This window comes from Ceratotherium simum, chromosome 9, assembly GCF_057802395.1.
Source record: "Ceratotherium simum simum isolate JZ-2026a chromosome 9, ASM5780239v1, whole genome shotgun sequence".
NCBI classification, from domain to species: domain Eukaryota; kingdom Metazoa; phylum Chordata; class Mammalia; order Perissodactyla; family Rhinocerotidae; genus Ceratotherium; species Ceratotherium simum.
The window spans coordinates 27077695-27099921 of record NC_141908.1 but is presented as its reverse complement, the minus strand read 5'-3'; the positions used below and the strand labels follow the sequence as shown (position 1 = coordinate 27099921).

The following is a 22227-nucleotide window of genomic DNA, read 5'->3' as shown; positions in this document are numbered from 1 at the left end:
TCCTCACCATCCTTTTGCCTTTGCACATAACTTTTGCCTTTCATTTCACCTCTAGAAATTGTGTTTACTTTCTTTTCAGGAAGAAAAGTGAAGGATACTCAGAAGACTTCTCATAGGGAGCTTTCTTTTTTTCTTTAGAAAGGGATGCCTACTCATGGGGACTTTTCACCTACATCTAGTTGGCCAAAAGTGTGTCACATAACTACCTACCTCCAGAATGAGATAAAAGTATTGTAGCCATCCTGCTTCTATTTTGGAGGAAGACATGGAGAAGGACAACTGGAATGAGTGTTGAGTGAACCATCCTAAAGTTATCTGCCATACTACTTTAAATCTTTTGTATAGTTAGTTGCTTGGACTTTTGAACTTTCTGGGTAGTTGGCTTATCCAGTAACTTGCTATTGGTTTCCTTCTGACATCCAGTACATATGTTTTGGTATTGTAAGGTTATCTTTCTGTGACTGAGGACGGGAACTGTAATTGGGTTATCTTGGTGTCGTTACACATAGTGCCTAGATGTAGACCCTCAATAAGCACTTGTTGAATGAATGAATAAATGAATAAATATTAAGAAATACATTTGTTAATGTTGTTGGTATAAATCATTTATGCATATAAAGGGTACAGTAATATTTTTCATTTGTGAGGGGTTGTGGACTAAATTTTATAGAATTGTTTGTTATTGCTAAGGGGGCATCAATGTAAGGACGTCAAGGTGGTTTTGAGTGGAAGATATTGTTACAAAGGTTATGGGAAAATCCTCAAAATGACTTAGTACCAGTGCTTTGGCTGGAGCACATTATTCCATTAGTAAATAAAAAATACAATTTCTTTTTCACTCTATGCACAGACTATCATTTAAACAAGGATATTTTGTAGTATTGGTATATTAAGATCTCAGTTTTTGATGAAATAAGCAATTTGAATTTATTAATAGGTAAATAAGTCATTTGATAATTTATATTATTGATGTTGGTTTACAAGAAGGAGTTATTAGATCCTCTCACCTTCTGGCGCTATATCAGACAATGCTTTGCTGTTATTCAAAGTTAAGGGCACACTAAATCAGATTTTATCCTAGATGGCATTTTGGGTATATTTTTTGTTTTACTTCTTAGAGTGACAGCTTCATAGTTTTTAAATACACATACAAATAGAAAAACATGTCCAAAGAAACTCTAAGAAGTCATCTTTACATCTGTTTGCTTTGCCCTAAACTGTCTCAGAAGACAGCGGGCTACCTCTTCATTCAAACTCTGCAGCAGAAGAGGCTCCGAGTGTAACTTGGCAGTGTGAATCGGTGCCTCACAACTCCTCCAATGTCTAACCTAAATTCCCTTTGTTGTATTTCTATTCTGTTTCGGTTATTTTGACCTCAGAGGAGAGAACAAACAACTATCCAATATCTCCCATACAACATCGCTATATAGCACCATTTTAATAATAAAGGGATAATATTTTATCCTTTCTCATTCACAATGGCAGGGTTGTTGTTGGTACCTTAATTACTAAAACAACCTGTGCATGGATAGAACTTATCTCAGAGCAGGGAATGTATTCAAGTATCTGGAACTCAAATTTTCTATCTGAGCAGGTTATAGTCACTGAAAATAAAGGAAGCCCTTTTAACATTCAGAAGCAGTCCTGGGAGGGAGTTCCTACATAATCACAATTTAAACAAGATAGTTTCCTAGATTTGGACTCAGAATTGGGTATTGATAATCAGTCTCTTTTGACCCTTAAGCTGCTCTTTTGGTCATACTTTAGGAAGTAATAATTTATAGGCCAACACTTGGCACTTAAAAATATTACATGTAAAAGTGCAGCCCTATCTCGCTCTTTTCACCTTTGTATTCTCAGCAATCAGTATAGTATCTGGCCCGTAGTAGGCACTTAGTAAATATTTGTTAAATGAACTGATTTAGTATTTCTTGGTAATGCTTCCTAATATAGATAGTGTTATGCTTTGCATTTCCCCATTTCTCTTTAATTTTATTTTATGCTGCCCAATAAGCACTTGTAGTTAGTTTACTTTTTGTTGTCTTTATCATCTTATTCAATGATATCTACAATGATTTAGAACTTATTTGAATAGCTGAATGCAATAGTAAGGCCTGAACAATTCACTTTATGATGATGCTGTAATTTTCAATCCAGGAATATCTTTTTTTTTTCCCCTGTCTTATAAGGTGAGGTCTTATTGTAGCCTATTCGTGAGAATTCAGAATACATTAATTGAATGCCCGTTGCGTACAAGGTACTTTGCTGGGTTGTGCATAGATATAAACATGAATGTACACAGATTTGGCTGCTCTGGAATTGAAATCTGTTTGGGAAGACACACATATGCAATATATAACTATAGCATAAGTGGAAGGTGGTAACTGCTGTAGTTGGGATATAAACCAAATTTGGGGGTACTGCAGAGGAAGGAGTAGTTACTTCTGACTGGCTGAATATGAGTGAACAGTTGACATAAGCCCTCACGGATGAGACGGAATTTGAATGGAGTCTTGAACTATATGTAGGAATTTGACAAGTGGCAAAGGTGAAAGGATTCCAGGAAGAAGAAACAGTGCTAGCAGTGCTTGGAGGTGGCAATGTGTATGGAATGTTTGAAAAAATGGTGAGGAGTCTATTGAGTTTGGGGTAATGGTGTGTCTGTTGAGAATGACAGGAATAGAGGCTAACAAGGAGCTTGGAACCAAATCTCAGGGGTCTTGTTTCTTGTTAAGTAGTTTTCTCTTTCTTTTGTAGAAATAATTTTTGAGTAGAGGAATGACTCTAAGATAGCTGAGTTTCAGAGGAAGAATGGAAGATATACTAAAGGTGAGGTTGCAGATGATGAGGGAGGCAGGGGCAGAAGGGCTTGCAAGGAGGGCTTGATACCAGAGGCCTGTGGTGTGTCAGCTAAAAGCCCTGTGGATTGTTGATTTGTTCAGAGTTGTTCCGCAGTGTCCTGGCTCCCAATAGAGGGTGCTTTCTATTCTGAGCCTTCTTTCCACCTACATCATTTTGGAAGACTGTGGAACATGCCTCCCTTCCCTGTACCTGGTAGATCAAGTATTTTAGCCTGAATTCTAGAAGAAAGCAAAAGGAGAAAAGGGTTGAATGGTTGTTGAGTGGGCCAAGAGTATCTGCACATTTCTTCCACTCTTCTTTGTACTTGGATATTGGCACTTTGTACTTTTTGGGCTCTTGGTTCATCTTCTTGAGGTATAACTTGCTATTGATCCTCTTTGAGAACCAGCTCAAATGTTTAATAACATTTATCACTCTGTATTGTAATTATATCCAGGCCTGAGGCCTGAAACTATATTTGGGTCATCTTAATATCACAAAACACTTAGCATAATTTTTAGAATGTAATCTTTTAATAAATGCTTGTTAAATAAATTAAATTTGTTTATGCTTTGCAGTCACACAGACCTTCCTACTCTTTGCACATGTCAAGCATATTCCCTCTCAGGATCTTGCTGTGCCTGCTGCCTGGAACGCTTTAGATCCAGATCTGCAGAGCCTCCTCCTCTCTTTCTCTGGTTTCTGTTTAGATGTCATCTCATCATCAGTGAGATGTTCTCTGACAGCCCTGTATAAAATACTACCCTTCCCCAGCCCTAGTCCTCAGCCGCCCTTCTCCTCTGTTAACCTGTGTGATTTTTCTTTATAACACTTGCCACCACCTGATGTACATTTACTTGATGATTGTCTTTTTACACCAATTAGAAAGAAATCTCTTGTGATAAGAGGAACATTTGCTTTGTTGCCTAATTTACCTGCAAGCACTTGGAACAATGATGGACAAATAGTAGGCACAATAAATATTTGCTAACTGAATGAATGATGAAAATCAGACTGAAAAGGATAATAAAGATTCATCTGCAGATTTTTTCATAGGTTTATGCAAGTGATGGTATTGTTACAATTTTTATAATATCAAATCATTAATATTGCTCTCAGAAAAATAAAAACAAGTTCTGTTTTCTATAGATTGCGCCTGTGAAATCTAATTATGGATTAGTATTTGTTTTAAAAATATTTAATGCCAAGCATATCCAGTCAGAAAACACTTTTATTATCCATGCCAGCTTAATTTTTAAGGCAGTGAAATGGAAGACTGTCATTTCAGCAAGCAACTTATTTTCATTTGTGAGAATGGAATATTTTTGAATATTCTAATTGATTTTTGAGAATGATTTTATAAGAAAATAATCCTTGTTTCTGTACATTGTACATTTGCCTTTAAGACAGAAGAAACTAGAAACAGGCATGGAAATTATTTGTTCATAAAGGTGCAAGCTTACAGCTGACTTTTGATAAGCATCAGGAGGAGGGCCAGTCAGTCCCAATGTAAAAGGTAAATGTTGGGATACTGAAAACTTTAAAGAAGACCTGATTTAAAAAATCATTTTATGTGTATATTTAAAGTTTGCAGAGAGATTTGAGACTGTTTGTCATGAGCTCAAACCTCTATTTTATTGTATTTTACTGCAAATTCACTTGGATATTTTTCCAGAAATCTTAAGTCTGTAATTTGGCAGTAAAAAAATTGGTTATCAAATCAATATTATTATATGGCTTTTAGTGTCATGAGAATTCCCTTTTGGAAACCCATAAAAACTCATTTTTTCTCACCATAAACTTTATCTGTCACTTTTCTATAAGGTCAGAGTGCTAATGTTGGAGGTGATCTGCTCTGGGACAGAGAGTCAACAAAGTGGTAATAAAGTTAAAAAATGCCACATGGCACCTTCCTGACATTAGGATTTCTTTCTCGTATCAAGTTTGTGCTAATTTTAAAATATGGAAAGTTATATATTGATAGATGTATTCTTAGTATCCCTTCAAAAATAGATGAAATGATAAGGTGGCTTCTAATTTTTGCATTTACTTATTTCATATTTTTATTAGTATTTTCCTGAGGTTAGTTCTTAATTACTTGTATACTTTTAGTGGTAGGTTGTTTTCTTTCTAGATTTGTAAGTTAAGCTTTTCAGAATAGATGGTTTTAAAAATGAAATATGATGAAATCATTGCATTGGAAAACAATTTCAAGAATAATAGAGTTATTACTTGAAAATGAAACATGGTGTTTAAATTGTAAAAAGTACTAGAACTTGGAGGTTCCATTTAAAATGTTTCTCTACTAAGTCTGAGTTGCCATTGGGTTAATATTTTTTGAGTATGCTTTCACCTATTGCATGTATATAAATATAGGACAAATCTGAGTGGTTATGAGAGAAGATAGTCTTTTAAAATTGCAAGATTGTGTCTCAAGTAGTTGAATATCCAATCAGTTCCTTTCTTTTTGTAACATGTGTAACACATATGGATGATTATGCAATAACGTTTTTCTGCTTTCTTAATACAGACACTTCGGAAATTAAGTGTGAAACTAGAAGTTCTTTTCAATTTTATTCACCTTAATTAAATATTTCCCCTTATTTCAAGACCCATACCTAATTATTTAAGGCGTAAATTAATTTTGACATTTTACTTGAACTTTAAAACTTTGAGTTTGCACTGTAATTCCCCATGTTCCTTTTCAAAACTCTAAGTACCAAAATAGTATTTTAGTTTCTAACACACTCTGTCAAAGTATGGCTCCAGATTCCTTATATATACATAAAGATCTTGATCTGTTTACAATTATTTAATAATTCAAGTACATTTTTGAATTAATTGAGTAATACTTTTATTTCATGCATTAGACAAGCAGTATTTGCAAAACCAAATTATAGTGTTTGTAAATAGCTATAGTCCCATTAGTTTAACCCTTGCTGATTAGATTTTTAATAAGTTTCTTTATAGCAGTAGTAGTTAGAATAATTTGAAAACCACTTGCAAGCTCCTGGAGGAGAGTAAGCCTTTAGTAATTGGGACGTAGTTTGTTATTTCAAACAATTTGGCCTCCTTCCCTAAAGTTAAGAAAAATTTATAGTTTCTTTTAATCGCAAGTTGAAAATTATTTAATGAAGATAACTTGAAGAATAAAATGAAACACAAAGAGAAACACAAAATCACTCATAATTCTACCATACCATAAATAATTATGTCTACCTGTGTGCAGGTGTGCTCACTCATGTTTATATATTCATTTCATCTGTATTTTTATATATTCGTTTCATGCAATCATGCAATAGTGGAAACATTTTCCCATGCCAATAAATATTCTTCTTCATTGTGATTTTTGATCATTAATCATTTAATCATGAGATCCCTTTTTGTTGGATATTTTGATCATTTCCATTTTGGGCAAAGACTTTGGTAAAGATTCTTGACAATTTCCAGTGTTAATCCATAGAAGTGGTATTATTGAATCAAAAGACATGCATAGTTTTCAAGCTTTTTTAACTATGTTCAAATGTGATAGGACATTTTAATACTTCAAAGCAAATCTAGCCTTATGCATTAGTAGAGTAGACAGCAGCCTTCAGGCTACGTTTCCAGGACTCGAGAAGGGTCTTTTTAATTCACAAACTACTCTCATCTACTTTGCAGATGGCTGAAATTTCGCCATCACCTGTTGCTCCCTTGTAACATACAAGTCCTTCTGGGAGAGGTAATGCATTACACCTGGCAGGTATTTACTCTGAGCAATGTGAAGGAGTTTATCTGATATTTTAAACTTAGTTTTTGCAAGTTAAGTTTGGAAACAAGGCCAGGAAAGGGACATTAGAACATTGAGCAAGAGGAATGATAAGGGGAAACAAAGTATTCCTTTACTTCAATTCTACAAGATCAATTGAACAACTATTATATGAAATACAGGATCTTATGTACCTAGTTTTAGGAATTTTAAGTTATAATCTCTCTCTACAGTGAATCAGGCTGTTTGTTCACTGTGAATGTTAATTAATCCAGGAGAGAGACTTATGGTCCCAGATATGGTGCACATATATGCTGGATAGAGATGCAAGGGGGAATTAATTAACTCCTAAGCAACAGAGTAAGCAACTCCTTTCTCTGTTTGAGCACACTGTTTGCAAAGTGTGAAATTACTTCCTTAAGAGATGATGAGGATGCAGAGTGCGGCTTTGGGTAGTTTGCAAAGAATACTCTGTACAGGGGGTCTCTGCTTCATTAGACAAAATATTTATATCACTGGAATGTCCCCTTGCAAAACCAGTTGATAATGAGATAATAGTGGGGCCGGCACCATGGCTTAGTGGTTAAGTGCGCGTGCTCCGCTACTGGCGGCCAGGGTTCGGATCCCAGGTGCGCACCGATGCACCGCTTGTCCGGCCATGCTGAGGCAGCGTCCCATACAGCAGCAACTAGAAGGATGTGCAGCTATGACCTACAACTATCTACTGGGGCCTTGGGGAGAAAAAGGGAAAAAAAGGAGGAGGATTGGCAATAGACATTAGCTCAGAGCTGGTCTTCCTCACCAAAAAGAGGAGGATTGGCATGGATGTTAGCTCAGGGCTGATCTTCCTCAGACTAAAAAATAAATAAATAAATAAAAAAGAGATAATAGTGACAGACAAGGCCACTAAATAGATAAAAGTCATATTGCTTGCTCCAATCAGGAAACTTTGAGCTATTGCTACTTATTTTTTATTCAGTGGAAACTTGTGTATCAGATGATATGGGCAAGCCTATGCTTCTGCAGAAACTATGGAGAATAGTAGACCTTCTAGAAATTATACACTGTTGTCTGTATGCCTTTTCTTTACTCAACAGTCTCAATCCTAAATATCTTCAGGGTTTTAAAATCCCAGTCTATTATTATCAGACTGACTCTTTTTCTTATAATAGTGGGTAGCTAATAATATGCCCCTTGTGATATTTAAAAATAGTGATACGGCTCTCATTACCACATGTATTAGCCTCAGATTTACTCAGCCTTGGTCTGAACTGAGTTTCTGGGCTTTTTAAAATTTATCATTTACAGTTTCTAGACTCTATCCAATTTTTCTAGTGTTGGCTTCTTAAGCCATTAGCAAATGTCTTAGACTGTTGGCAAATCAGAACATTCTCAAAAAATATATGACAATTAGTAAAAGACCTGCTGCAATAAATAAACAGAAGAAAATATAGTTTTAACTAATCCTACTTCTAAAAGATTTCTGTATTCATGTGGAACTTTGGAGATGAGAGAAGTGTCACTAAATATTTTAATTGATACATCTTTAAAACATGGTTTTATTTATTTGGAACTTAAAGGACAGATTCTAATACTGGATTCACATCACACTTCCTAACACAATTTAAAAAATCTGTTACTGCAGGGTGATTTTCACTGATATAAAGTGAATATTAAAAAAAAATTAAAGGTGTCTAACATCAGTACTAAGGATATCTATTTCTAGCCCTTTAGTCCTCTATGGAAATTTCTCTTTCTTCTCCCAAGTGTTTACCTGATATTCTTTTGCCTCCTTAGCTGCTAGGATTTTACATTTCTTTTAAGTTGATTTCTCTCACTGATAAATAGATTGAGTTGTGAGATTATGTCCTTTTCACTTTTCACTGGAACTGAGTAAATCCAGAACTTTATCCTTGGTGACATTTATTTCAACTCATCAAGGGAATGCCACCCATGTTTGCTTGGGTTGCTGCACTTCAAATAGGACGTTGAGAATGTTTGTGTGTTAGAGTAACCCTGCTATTTCTGTTCCAGAATTAACTGAAAATGTGATATGTGCCTCCCACTTGGAGAGGGAAACATCTCAACAATTTTTTATTTAGTTAATATGAATTAAGTTCTTAAAAGATGTTAGACTGAGACTCGCTAGTGCTAGCATAGTTAAGAATCTGTTAGTCATTTTATTTTAAACTTGTTTGGTGTGTGTATTTATACTTACCTTGCACAAACCAGGTCTGAGTTAAAATTGGGCGTAGAAGCCAATGTAGGGTAGCAAGATAATGCTTCTGTCCAATAAAAAATGCCAGTCTAATGATTAAACCAGTTGAATCCTTCCAGGTCATTGACTTAACTGTCCTTGTGTTAAATTCTTGTAGAGTCTAGTCAGGTCAGAGAAGACAGTTGCCCATGACATGGAACATGGCTTCTGAACTCCTCAGCAGGACTGTTGGCAGAACTGTTTTCCTTAGAATGAGGGGTGACATTTCAAATACAATAAGATATCACCTGGTATATTTAGATGGTGATAGAATATGTGCATTAAGTTCTGTCTGTGAGAGTAAATAGTAATCAGTGGTAGTAAGGGGTGATTATTTGTGGTTGATAATAATAAAGGTCTTGGATGAATTAGGAAGAAATTGTCAAGGTCATTGCTAAAGGATTTTATGGTTTATTGACTCAACTCACGTTTGTTGAACACTTTCTGTTTGCTAAGTGCTGGGGATATTGTAGTAAGCAAGCATACCTGGTCACTGTCCTCATGGAACTTAATATCCAGTGGAGGACACGGATCTTATATAATTACTCATATAAAGATAGCCTACAAGCAATAAGTACAAAGAAGTACTACAGATTGTTATACAAGGGGACTTGGACTTTGGTGGTGACTGTAGTAAACTATAAGATAGACTGAACATAGCTATATGGCTGTACCCCTAGCCTCCTACTCCAAATCTTTCTTGTCATATGAGTCTTGGATATTGTCTTTCTTCCATCCTAGTCCTTAAGACCTATTATCCTATCAAAAAGGTGACAGTCTAATGCTGGGGGGTGAAGGATAAGAGTTGTGAGGTCAGGGATGGATGATTATGCAGGACTCTGGAAGGAATCACAAGAGATTAGAACAAGAATTTGTGTTTTACCACCCTAAGTATACGGTATTCAGTTTTGTGTAACTTATACCACTGATGTCCTAGATTTACAAACTATTGGGAGTTACTATTAAATATAATATGCAATAAATATATTTATCATTTTATACTGACATTTATATTCCACATGCATATAAATATATACTGTAATATATAAATCATTTACATATTAACAATTATTAAACATTGATATTTAATCCAAAAACTCCAAAGACTAGAAAATGGAAGCACCTTTTACTTATGTTATATCACGTGCCTGCAGTGAAGTCTAATGGGAAGATATGTGAATATGGGGTCAGAAGACCTGGGGTTAACCCCTTGCTCTGTCACTTACTCTGTGATGCCAATATTTTCCATTTCTTCCTCCATAAAAGAAAAGTGATTGTTCAATGGCACCAGCATTCTTTTCACCTGTGATTCCTTTCACCTATGATTTCACCCTGGCTTCTCTGTTTAGGTATCCATATCCAAATGGGTCACATAGCCCAATTTTCTCCTGCTGAGCTGATTTGCAGCCCATTTCAAGAGGGTGGAAGGCTTGGAGAAATGCCATCTTGAGAAAGCAAATACATTATTCATCTTGTCAAACTTTTATAAAATGAATAATTGTTGGCAGAAAGTATTTAAAAATGCCTTTTTTCTTACCCGTTAAATAAAAGCCTAATTACTAAATGTGGAATGGGATCTACAGATTGATGGTGAGGGAATTGGCTTCTCATCCTACTTCCCCTTGTAGTATTAAACTAGGATGACGATAGATCAAACAAAATAAAAAACTGCAGGTGATTTTCAAAATTCATGGATCTCACAGATATTCTCTTAGGCCATGAAACTTGCTTTGGCCTAGAATTCAATTCCTTATGATGTTTCTCCCATTTCTTTAATCATTGTTACTTCTATTGTATTAGTAGGTTAAGACAAGCCATACATGAAAAAATTTATTATTACCAATAAATTCTGATTTCTGTAAATAATAAGAAAAAAATCAGTATTTAAAAGAGAATGTAGTAAAATGTGTTCAGATATACGAGATGCTGGATTTAGTTTAGACTTCAGGGATAATGGGAAATCATTAGTAACAAGTATAGTACTGCCTGACACTTGTTTGCTCAGGACCTGTGTTAAGTGAAAGCATTGTTACTTTAAAGGCAGGATCAACTCCCCATTTCCTCCTGATTTTCGATTCAGCTCTACAAAAACTTAGTGACATTCACTGTGTGCCAGATCCTGGAATAGCCCTCAGGAAAATAATGGCATGGTCCCCATCCTCCAGATTTTCACAGCCCCATGGGGAAGCAAGACCTGGAAACAGAGTGAAACAAGTATAATGATAATGTATAGAGTAGAAAGGAAGTCATGTTTAAGAGAAGTTCAGGGAAGGGTTTCATAGAATTGGTGATTCATGAGCAGAAATTTTAAGAAAAGTTCATCAAGTGAACACGAAAAGAAAGCTGATGAAAAAGAGATAAAAGTGTAAAGTCATAGAAGTGTAAGATAGCTGTGTGAGCGTGAGTGCTTGGTATCACTACAGTGCAGTCTGGGGAGGTAGGGGAAGAGGGATTGAAGTGAGAGAAGGGAAAGTGAGGCTGTAGTGAAGAGAGAGGAAGAGGCCAGAGAATGCCATGTGTAGGGCTTTGGGTTTTGTCCTAAGATGATGAAGACATGGAAGGTTTTTGAGCATGCCACTTCATGATCAGATTTGCATTTTGGAAGATGATTTGTGGCTGGCTTATGGAGATTGTGTGATGGGAACCAGATTGCATGGTAGCATGGAGATCTAGTTAAAGGGTAATGCAATAGTTCAAATGAGTGATGAGATGATTTTCTGCTGTAACATTTTCTATCGATTCATAAATATACTGCACATTTTAAAATGTCAGCAAATTGAAAATATTTTTAGTATTCAGTAGAACTAATTCATTGCTACTTTTATAGTTTGAAATTATTCATGAAATTGATAGCAATGAAAAATTGAAAGGGGTAGTATTTTGTCAGCGAAATTAAACCAGTAAACTTCTCATACAAAAAAATTTCATAGTTATAATTTTGCTGTGTAACGTGGAATATAACTTTACAAAAATGTGAGGTAATGAATTTGTAACATATATACATCTAGTTATTTGTGGAAATTATGCATATTTGAAAACAAGTGAATGATGTCATAGTGCTGGTATATGTTAGGTGTTTGTTGTATTTGCATTTGATACTGAAGGTTATAACTAAGACTTTGTGTTAATTCAGGTCATGGAATAAGTGACTGATATTTTGAGGCAGAAAGTTTAATCCCAAATAGAGAAAGAATGAAAATATTTGTTAGGGAAAATTAAATAGCCATATATGCATGTAAGATTGTAATTTTGAAAAGAGCATGTATTAAAGATTATTGCAAATCATATAATTGGAAAAGTGCATTTGAAAATAGCTTCAAATTATCTGACAGACAGTATGGCTTATAAGCCTTCGTACCAAATCTTGGTTTTGGTGCATAAATCCTCAGTTCTTAGTTACCAAAACAGGAATCAAAAGTCAAAGTTGAAGAAATTAGAACATCTATAGCCTTGTAGGGGAATAAAATATTAGAGTGCTACATCTTTTTCAGTATGAATCCAATATTTTTAAAAAAATGTTTCCATATACACACAGTAGTATACAAGCTATGGTAAATGTTAGGTTGTAAGCGCCATAACGGTTGCAAGGTTATTACTCTGCATCTGATGCCAAGTTATATTTCAGTCTTCAGAGATTACATTGAGGCTTTAGGGGTTAGGATGAATTTGCTGTGCCTAATTTTTAGAAAAGTTTTTTAAAAACAACTTTTTCATAGGATCTGTTTATCTTTGGCTCTTTTTTTCCCCCATATGATAATTGAATGTAGTATAATGCTTTGAGGAAACTTTTTTTAGCAAAATGTATTTTTACTACATATTCACCCTTAATTGGTTCTGTTGGGGAATCAATGGTGATGTGTTTCAAAGCAGAAATCTTTTCATGCTTATTTTTTCACTATTTAATGAGATTTCAGGTATATTTTAACAACTGGGGTTTCCCTGATGAATCATTAAAATAAGTGAGTGGGCTGGAAGGTAATACTAACTTTTCTCAGTACTGCCCTGTTTTACTCTGCTGGGTTGTTGGTTGCTTTTTAAGTAGAACCTGGGTGTGTTGGAGTTGGTGGGTGGAGGTGCAGAAGGGAAAGGGGGGAAGGGGTCAGTAAGAAAATACCAGGTAAACCTCTGATGACCTATTGGGAAATCCTACTCAAATTTTACTTTCCCCAAGTTAAAGCGTTAAGTATTTAAGCTCACTATCTTTTGCTCTGCCAAGCTTAACTTTCCAAATCTTGTGTACAGACAAATAGAAAATATATTTTCAGCAATTGATTGATGTTTAAGGTATCAAGCCATGTATGGATTAGCCTGTGGAATCAATTTCTCATGTGTGTGGGATTAAAACCGTTAAAACCATCTTCACTGAAACCATACCTTCCTACAGCTAATAGCAGTAAGGTGTCTGTGGAATATATTAATACAACAATTCCTCTGATTTAAAATTACTACTTGGTATTTGGTTGGAAAGTTATTTGAATATTATAGGTAACTGAATTGACATCATATATGAGGGCTAATTATGGGTTTCTAATGTGACTTAGGTTTAGTTTTAAAAAATCCACATGATGTATTTATACTTAGCACATCTTTTTCAATACATTAATGGCATATTACAATTTCCTTTATCTATACTGTTAACAAAAACCTCGACAACTACAGTAGTCCTAACTGCTAGAGGAGGTAGACAAAAATGTAGTTCACCTTGAAAATGATCATGGCTCAGGGAATAAAGAAATTGGGTCAAGCTTAAAATAAATGCAGGTACAATGACAAAAAGTTTTATTAAAAATTTAAAAATATTCACAGCATTGGTTTCAGGCTACTTTTGTTCTCAGTGATATTATCAAAGCATTATTAGTTTTTAATTGAGATGAGTCTAATGGCACTTTTTTGTTTTGGTCAAAATGTTTATGTGAAATACTATTGTGGTTTTTCACTTTGTATCCCCTTTTCATTGTAAATAGAAATTTTTGAAAAGGCAGATAATTCTCAGATAGATCATTTTGACCTCTAGTGATCTGAAATAGAATTTGAAGTGATTGAAAATTCCTATATCATAGCTATCACTTTGACTCATTTTATATTGCCAATTTAATGTTTAGCATTTAACCATGTATCATTAAATCATAGTATTGATAATGAATTAAACTTTCATAAAGCTTTAGTAGTATGGTGGATTTTCATTTATCTGGTGTCACTGGGGAATAAAATATGCTGAAGAAATGAGTTTTTTTAAACTGAAGCTCACTTATTTAAGCAGAAGAACTTAAAAGTTGATAAAACTTTATCTGAAACATTTTACATGCTCTTTTAGGGAGCAAGAATGGATTGGCCATGGTGGCACAAGCAGTTAAGTGCGCAGGCTCCACTGAGGTGGCCCGGGGTTCGCCGGTTCAGATCCTGGGCGTGCACCGACGCACCGCTTGTCAGGCCATGCTGTGGCGGCGTCCCATATAAAGTAGAGGAAGATGGGCATGGATGTTAGCCCAGGGCCAGTCTTCCTCAGCAAAAAGAGGATTGGCAGATGTTAGCTCAGGGCCGATCTTCCTCACACACACACACACAAAAAGAATGGATTGGCCATTTACTCTTTTCTTAATATCATAAAATACCATCATTCTAGTGTCATGCAGAAAGGACATGAGCTTTCTGATTGGTATTTATATTCCAAGATAAGAAGTTTTTTTGTTGTTTCTTCCTTTTGAAATGCCACACCCCTAATTCTAATATTTGCTCAGTTTAAATGTTTCAGGATATAAGGTCTGTGGTGGTACATGTGCTAATGCTTTAACACATTCATAAGCCCAGGCACCTATGTAAGACATTTGGCAGTGTGTAGGCTCACCCACCATCTTTTGGCAAACACCTGGCTGCAGCCTTCTGCCATAAAGGAGACTCTCTCCTTGCTATGGAATAAACACTTTCAGTGTTGAGACCCTGTTACTGCTGCCCCTAAGCAGTCACTCCCTAGTAGCCATCGCTAGTGGTGCAAAATGTCTGTATTCACCCAATGTGCTTGTGAGCATCTGTGGTGTCAGGGTGACCACCTGCAGTTTTCTAGGATTATTGCTAAAATGGGCAAATAGTGTACTCCCTTTATCTTTTAGCAAATTCCACCATAACAGCAAAAATCCTTTTTAACAAAGTGATTTTTTTCCAACCTCATGTTTATTTGCTTCAACCAGTGTTTTCTAAAACAAAACTCAGGCACAGCGAAAGTATTTGATCTGTTCTTTAATGTGCTGTAATGACATTTGGTTTGAATCTTATATTTAAAAATCAGCTTCTCCTCTTTTGCTTGCACCTAATGGGCATCATCTTTCTTCCAGGTTGTGCTTTAAGACTATAGAGAAGAACACATTTTCTTCCTGCCACAAAAGTTGCAGTAGAAATTAAGTGGAGAACTGCCAGGATATGTCTGTCTCCACAAAACAAGCAGAACAAATTTCCATGAATCAAAGCCACTAAGTATAGTTTTCAGAGATGGTAGGACATAGTTACTCTCCCTAGAAAAATACCCCAAATGCAGGCACGCCCACTGGCCACTAGAAAAATGCTCAAGTAAACGCTAGTTCAAACCTGTACATTTCACTCTTCTTACCAAGCTATTAAAGGGGTGGAAATCTACTATAACTATAATCTTTTTTTCCCCTTTTCTATTTTTCGACCTCCCACATGCTTGGTGTTCAGTTCTGCTTACTTAGTGTCTTGAGTCTACAGCAGCACCTACACGTACTGCCTCCACAGTGGCTGATGGTCTGCAGATAACTCATGATTCAGACCCATAAGAAACATCTGTAAATAAATGGCATGATATGTGCTCTAGATTAATCATGGTAAAGGGCAAAATAATGAAGAATCAGAAAGCTTTTTTTCTTCTAATGTCGATGTTGCTTTCTTTGATGTTATGCGAATAAAATATTCTTTATTATTTTTTTTTTTTAGATTTTATTTATTTATTTTTTCCCCCCAAAGCCCCAGTAGATAGTTGTGTGTGATAGCTGCACATCCTTCTAGTTGCTGTATGTGGGACGCGGCCTCAGCATGGCCAGAGAAGCAGCGCGTCGGTATGAGCCTGGGATCCGAACCCCGGGTCGCCAGCAGTGGAGCGCGCTCACTTAACCACCAAGCCACGGGGCCGGCCCTAAAATATTCTTTAAAGTGGTTTGTATTATATTCTATCACGTGGGGAAATATCTCAGGTCATTTTTACAAGAGGTTTTTAGAGACCTTTTAAACATATACAGGGCGTATACATCTTAGCATGATTTGGTCAGAGGAAATAAAGCAAATAGCAGATATGTGGTGTGTTCTAATAAGCAAATTATTGTTAAACAGCATTTATTCTGCCTTTTTGAAACCTTTGATATAATTTTCAAAATTGCCCTTTATTGATCTCTCAGTTACTTTCTAGAAATTTTCATCATTTCAAGGATTAATGGCTACTCTTTTGTTAAACTTGGAGGGCATTTGTTAACTTATTCAACACTGCATTAGTCGAGTTGAAGTCTCCAGCTGGCCTGAGAAAATCGAGCCTCTGCATAGCTCAGCCTCTGGGCTTACTTCTTACCCACAAAACCTGTGGGACTGTCAAATTCATATCTGAAATGCAAGCTGCTGATGAGGAATGGGTAACACCCACTGCATTTCAAATGCATGTGTGTATTTACCTTTTCCACCTGTCCTTGGTGGATAGGGGGCCATGACTGAAAGTTACTGATTTTAAAATGCCATAGGATTTGAAGATACCCTTTCTCCTTAAGAAAGGTGATTTATATTAATAATGGGGGGGGGGAATAGCTTATTACTGTTGGTAAGCTACTATGCTTCACTTTTATCTTCACAACACACCTCTGAGGTTAGTACTGTTATCTCCATTTTAGAGAAGGTGAGACTGAGTCCTACAAAGTTAGGTGACTTGTGCAAGGACATACAGCTATGAAGTGACAGGGCTGAACTTTAAAATTGTATCTCCCTGTCCCCAGGGTTCATGCCTTTCCTACCTGAAGAACACTGCTTTTTTTTTGCAGATAAGTGAAATATGTGTTTGCATATCTTTCTGCAAAAATGCTCATTGGAAGATTCAGACATCAAGAAATAGGTTTTTCTTACTCAGTCATTTCTTTGAGAATCATTCGAGACTTTTTGCTTTAGAATGCAATTGAAGTAGGCATTGCTTTGACTGAGCAAGTTGAAGTACAGCTTAGTTAGTGAAGAACATCGAGTTGTTGAGACTGATAATTTTGTGGAACAACATTATTAAGAAAAGCAATATACTATTTGATGAGTGGTGTTTACTTAAGTCATAAAGGAAAATTCAAACATCTGGAATATTTTTTAAACAATGTAGTGTTTATGTACAGACTGATGTTTCTTCCTTACATCTTACAGGAAATAGCATATAATTTGAAATGTATATAAAAGGTTTTACATTCATACATATATTTTTATTTCACTGAGCACATTAACGAAAGTCATATTGTTAAAATAAAAAATTGCTTGATAGCCAGTGCTCTGTGATGAAAATTTTACCATGTCTCTAATAAAACATTACTTTATCCTCTTAATGGGTTTGTTGTTTCAAGAAAGGTGGTAGAAACCTTGCTGGTTCACAAGCATATAGCTTTACCCCACTTTTTTGGTCTTCCTTTGGGGGTGGGATATTGACAACAGTGAGGAAGTGGTCAAGGTATGTGAAATGTCTCAAGAAATTGTATCCTAAGATTTATAACTGTAGAGAATTGAGATTTGAATATGAATGTGCGTTTTCTGAATATAGATTGATTGGGGGCGTTGATAGCTGGTGAATTTAAAGACAGATTAATAATAAGAGTTACAGAATCAGAGAATTTATGAACTGGAAAGGGCCTTACAAATGATGGGCTTTTGGAGTGGAAGTCTTAGGAGATGAGTTCAGTGGCTGTCCAAGACCAGGTGGAGCTCTAGGCCAAGCCAGTTCTGAGGTTACTGAGTCAGGGTCACAGCCATTCCAACCAGGAAGTGAGGGACCACAGCAGGAGAGGGCTTTAAACTTCCGGGGGTAGGAGAAGAAACTGAGCCATTGTGGAAGTAATCTTAGGGCACGTAGAAAACAGAAATCAGAAAAATAAAGCATCCTTTATTTCCTCTTATTAACATGAATGATGTAAAAATATTGGTTATAAAAATATAAACCTTAAGTGTTATATACTTTTTTAAAAAGTGGGACAAGCCTGTTTTAAAAAATAATGTGTCTAGGGCCGGCCCCGTGGCTTGGTGGTTAAGTGCACGCGCTGCAATGCTGGCGGCCCGGGTTCGGATCCCGGGTGCGCATCAAGGCACCACTTCTCCGTCCATCCTGAGGCCGAGTCCCACATGCAGCAACTAGAAGGATGTGCAGCTATGACATGCAACTATCTGCTGGGGCTTTGGGGGGAAAAAATAAAATAAATAAAATCTTTAAAAAAAAAAAAAAATAATAATGTGTCTATAAATTATTTATATTTGCTGAGTGTAATATTTTATTTTTATTAAAAGAAATCTTTATACATACACATAGACATGTTTGAAAAAAACAAAAAAAATATTTTTTGCTTATTGTCTAGTATCTGTGAAGGTTTGAAAGAGCCAATGAGTATTCTCATCATCGAGGCATTCTATGGAGGGTCTCATAAACAGCTGGTGGATCTGCTCCAAGAAGAGTTAGAAGACTGTGTCCTTTATACCCTTCCTGCAAAGAAATGGCATTGGAGAGCACGGACATCGGCCTTATACTTCTCTCAGAATATTCCCATCAGTGAGCAGTACAGGTAATTAGAGCTCTGGCTGCATTTCAGCCTGTTTTTAATGTACCTGTTATAAGGATGTTGCTTCTCTGTTGATGTCTGTGAAATTTTCTCCAACTGTGGAATTGGTCAGTATGACTCCAGTAGATATTCCTTTAGAGACAGCAGAGCCGCAGAGTACATTTTCACTCTGAGGACACCCGGTTGGTAGGAAAGCGGCCTCATTTAGAACCTACATGACTTTTATCATTTGTCTTGTGATTTTATCACATGCATGTATGTGGGTGTGGATGACATTTTTTTGGTCTCAGATGAGAGTTGATCTAGGGCACATTTGTTTCTTTCTCTTTTTTTTCTTCTAATTTTTTTGTTCCATAACTTCGAGTGCCTCTTGTAGTGAGTATGCTGTTTTACTTTAGTATATTTTGTCTGGTCTGTACTAGGAGGTAAAGTTGAAAAAATGAATATGACCAAGGTCTGTGCTCTTACAGGCTTTAAAGACTGTTGAGGCAGAGATAGACATGCAAGTGCAATGGGGAAATGAAACATGGAGAAGTTCATTTTGACTGTGACAAACTGGAGGTGGCTTTATAGAGTTGGCAACGTTTGCTTAATCTTGAAGCATGAGTAGATTTTGGGGACACAGACCTCAATTCTGAATTCTGATTTGTTATGAAGTGGGAAATAGGGGCACCTATTAGAAAGTCTTACGGGACACACTGAAAAGATGGATGAGAAATACTGATTACGTTTTTAGGGGGAACAAGTAGAATGGAAGCCCCTTGAACATTTTTACCTCTTTATTCTCTATTTGTATGTACTGCCTTGTGTCTCCTGATGGTTAAATAGTGGAAGATATCCTACTGTGGTTTACATATCTGATGTTCTTGCTATTCTGGGCCCCTCTGTGTAGGACTGCATTGGTTTAGGCAGGAGTGGGGAGTGCCAGGCTGATAATTAATAGAGTTAGAGCAGACAGATTGTTACAGAAAGGGCACATTGCAAGCTGCAGTGCCCACCTTGGCTTCAGCAGCCATACCTATCTGCTGCTTGTAAGGTGGAGCAGTCACAAGGGAGACAGCAGCTTGAAATTTCAATGTAGGTTGCTGCTTTTAGTAGTAATATGGGGGATTCAGACAATAGCCCTATTGATGTATGAGAACCATGCTCTTCTCTGAGAATTCAGATTGTCAGATAGAATAGCTGTGAGCGCTTGTCACATTGCTTGGGATTATAAAAGTAAAATGCTGTTTGGGAGCATATTGAGAACTTTGTATTTTTTCAAATCTAAGGTGTATTTTTCCTTATATAATTTAATGTTTTATATTCTAATATCACTAAGTGAATATTGTTGATTCACTAGTAGTATGAGAAATTTCAGTAAATGTATCAATATAAAAGTTTTAAAGGCAATGATAAGACTATTGCTGTGTTAAACTCTGACTGTTTATAGTTGCTTTCACATCTCATTTAATTGTGATTTCACAGCACCAATTGCATTATATTACGTAACGTCAAGTAATCCAGTTGACTTTAATGGCACATTTTCATTTAACATTACTGTTTGATATAATAAATTTACAGTGATTTGAACACTGAAATGAAACATTTCTATATCTACTGTTAGATTTCATTTTGATTATGCAGTTTTTCAGAATGAAATTATTGTATTACAAATATGTGTATGTGGATAGCATGCAAATAAACACTTCTGTGCCCATGGCTTCCCTACTCCCTTTGAGGCCTGAAGCATTTGAAGCTAAACATCACGTTGCTCTTTGAAACAATTTTATTTGGAGGTAGATTTCTGAAAGATCATGATATGAAGTTTTACTCTCTGATAGCCGTAATCTCCAGGTCTGTGATCTTTCAAGGTCAGCCATTTAAGCTGTGCAGTTAGCTGTATTAATCTAATCATACTTCACTAAAAGATATACAGTATTCCTCCCTTATCTGGGGTTTCGCTTTCCGTGGTCAACCGTAGTCTGAAAATGTTAAATGGAAAATTCCAGAAATAAACAATTCATAAGTTTTAAATTGCTCACAGTTCAGTAGCGTGATGAAATCTCTCGCCATCCTGCTCCATTCAGCCCAGGACGTGAATCATCCCTTTGTCCAGCGTATCCACGCTGTATACGCTCCCCGCCCGTTAGTCACTTAGTAGCCATCTGAATTATGAGATCAACTGTCATGTTATCGCAGTGCTTGTGTTCAAGTAACCCTTATTTTACTTAATAATGGCCCCAAAGCCAACTTTATTATTAGTTATTGTTGTTAATCTCTTACTGTGCCTAATTTATAAATTACACTTTATCATAGGTATGTATATACAGGAAAAAACAGTATATCTAGAGTTCAGTACTATCCGAAGTTTCAGGCATCCACTGAGGGTCTTGGAACATATCCTCCACCGATAAGGGGGGACTACTGTACCCCTCACCATTTAACTTACAATTATATTTGACCAATGATAACTTATCTACTCTTTGCCAAATAACTTTTTGTATACTTTTGGAAAAATAACAGCGGCCTAAAAACTTATACGTACTAAGTTAAAAAATGTGCTCACTCAATCCTGGATTGAAGTGTAAGAAGAACCTTTTGTTACACAAGAACAATCTGATCTCTGTGGAGACTTTTAAAGATATGAAAAGTTTTTGCTTTCCAGTTACTTACTCTTTTTGTACATCTGGCAAATGAAATCATCAAAATTCATAAAGGTAAAATGATTAAGTGCCAATATTGCCTACTATGCAAAATTACTCTGAACAACTAGGAGTGTGTCTGATAAGAAAGACCTTTAATGTAGGTACACATGTTATTTTTCTCAACTTCTGTACATGTAGTCATTATTGTTATAAGCGTGTTATCTGGAAAATATTTTATTACTAGAAGAATAAATGCTTCAGACTAATCAGTTTGATTCTGCTTTATCTTGACAGCTAAAAGAATACATCATGATTGACATTTACAGCTGTTTAATTTTATTATAGATTACAAAAGCTCCACAGTTATTTTTCTCAAAAGTAGTCAGTAATTATTGTAATTTTTAGGTTTTATTAAAGCTTTGCCTTCTGGAAACTTTGCAAAATGTAGAAAAACGTTTCTGAAGATGGGCCTTAAATTTTGTGTTCTGAAATGTATGAGTCATTTGTCCCAGGATAAAGCATTTCTACTTTCTTAAAATATACATAGACTAGGCATCAAAAATATTTCATTTATTTTCCTTTCTGCAGTATCTTTACTGAACTGAAAGAATCATTGTTACGTAAAATCATTTTTTCACTCTCAGATGCTTACAGTTATATTTTTCACTCCATCTGAGGTATTGTGGCAGATACTGATCATGGACCACTTAACAGCCCTTCTTCCTTGTAGAAACACAGTTTTCTTTGGGGTGGCTAAGTACCCAGCCCTTGGGGGTGAAGCATGATTGACCTAAGTCGGTCATGATGATCCCATTCTCTGCGAAATTTTCACAGCTTTCCTTGCAGCTAGCACTGGTCAGTCACTAGGTTTTGGTAAATTAGATGGAAGTGGATGACTTCTGGGGGTTCTTCCAACAAAGTTTTCTTTTGTTTTTTTACTTATAAAAGGAGAAAGCCATCTCCCCCTTC

The 22227-nt window shown here is 35.9% G+C and overlaps 1 protein-coding gene across 10 annotated transcripts in view; it reads left to right on the top strand.

Annotated features, from left to right (window-relative positions):
* The window catches only part of QTMAN (queuosine-tRNA mannosyltransferase), a 410331-nt gene that overhangs the window by 117817 nt on the left and 270287 nt on the right, over positions 1-22227 (top strand). For 8 of the 10 annotated variants that reach the window (XM_087435132.1, XM_087435126.1, XM_087435128.1 and 5 more), the window contains one exon: positions 18431-18634. The exons of 1 other annotated variant lie outside the window; for it this stretch is intronic. In XM_087435132.1, the coding sequence (XP_087291258.1) occupies positions 18431-18634 (204 nt within the window). Of the gene's footprint in view, positions 1-18430; positions 18635-22227 lie in introns of those variants that run through there. One more of the 10 variants, XM_087435134.1, reaches the window with a different exon arrangement.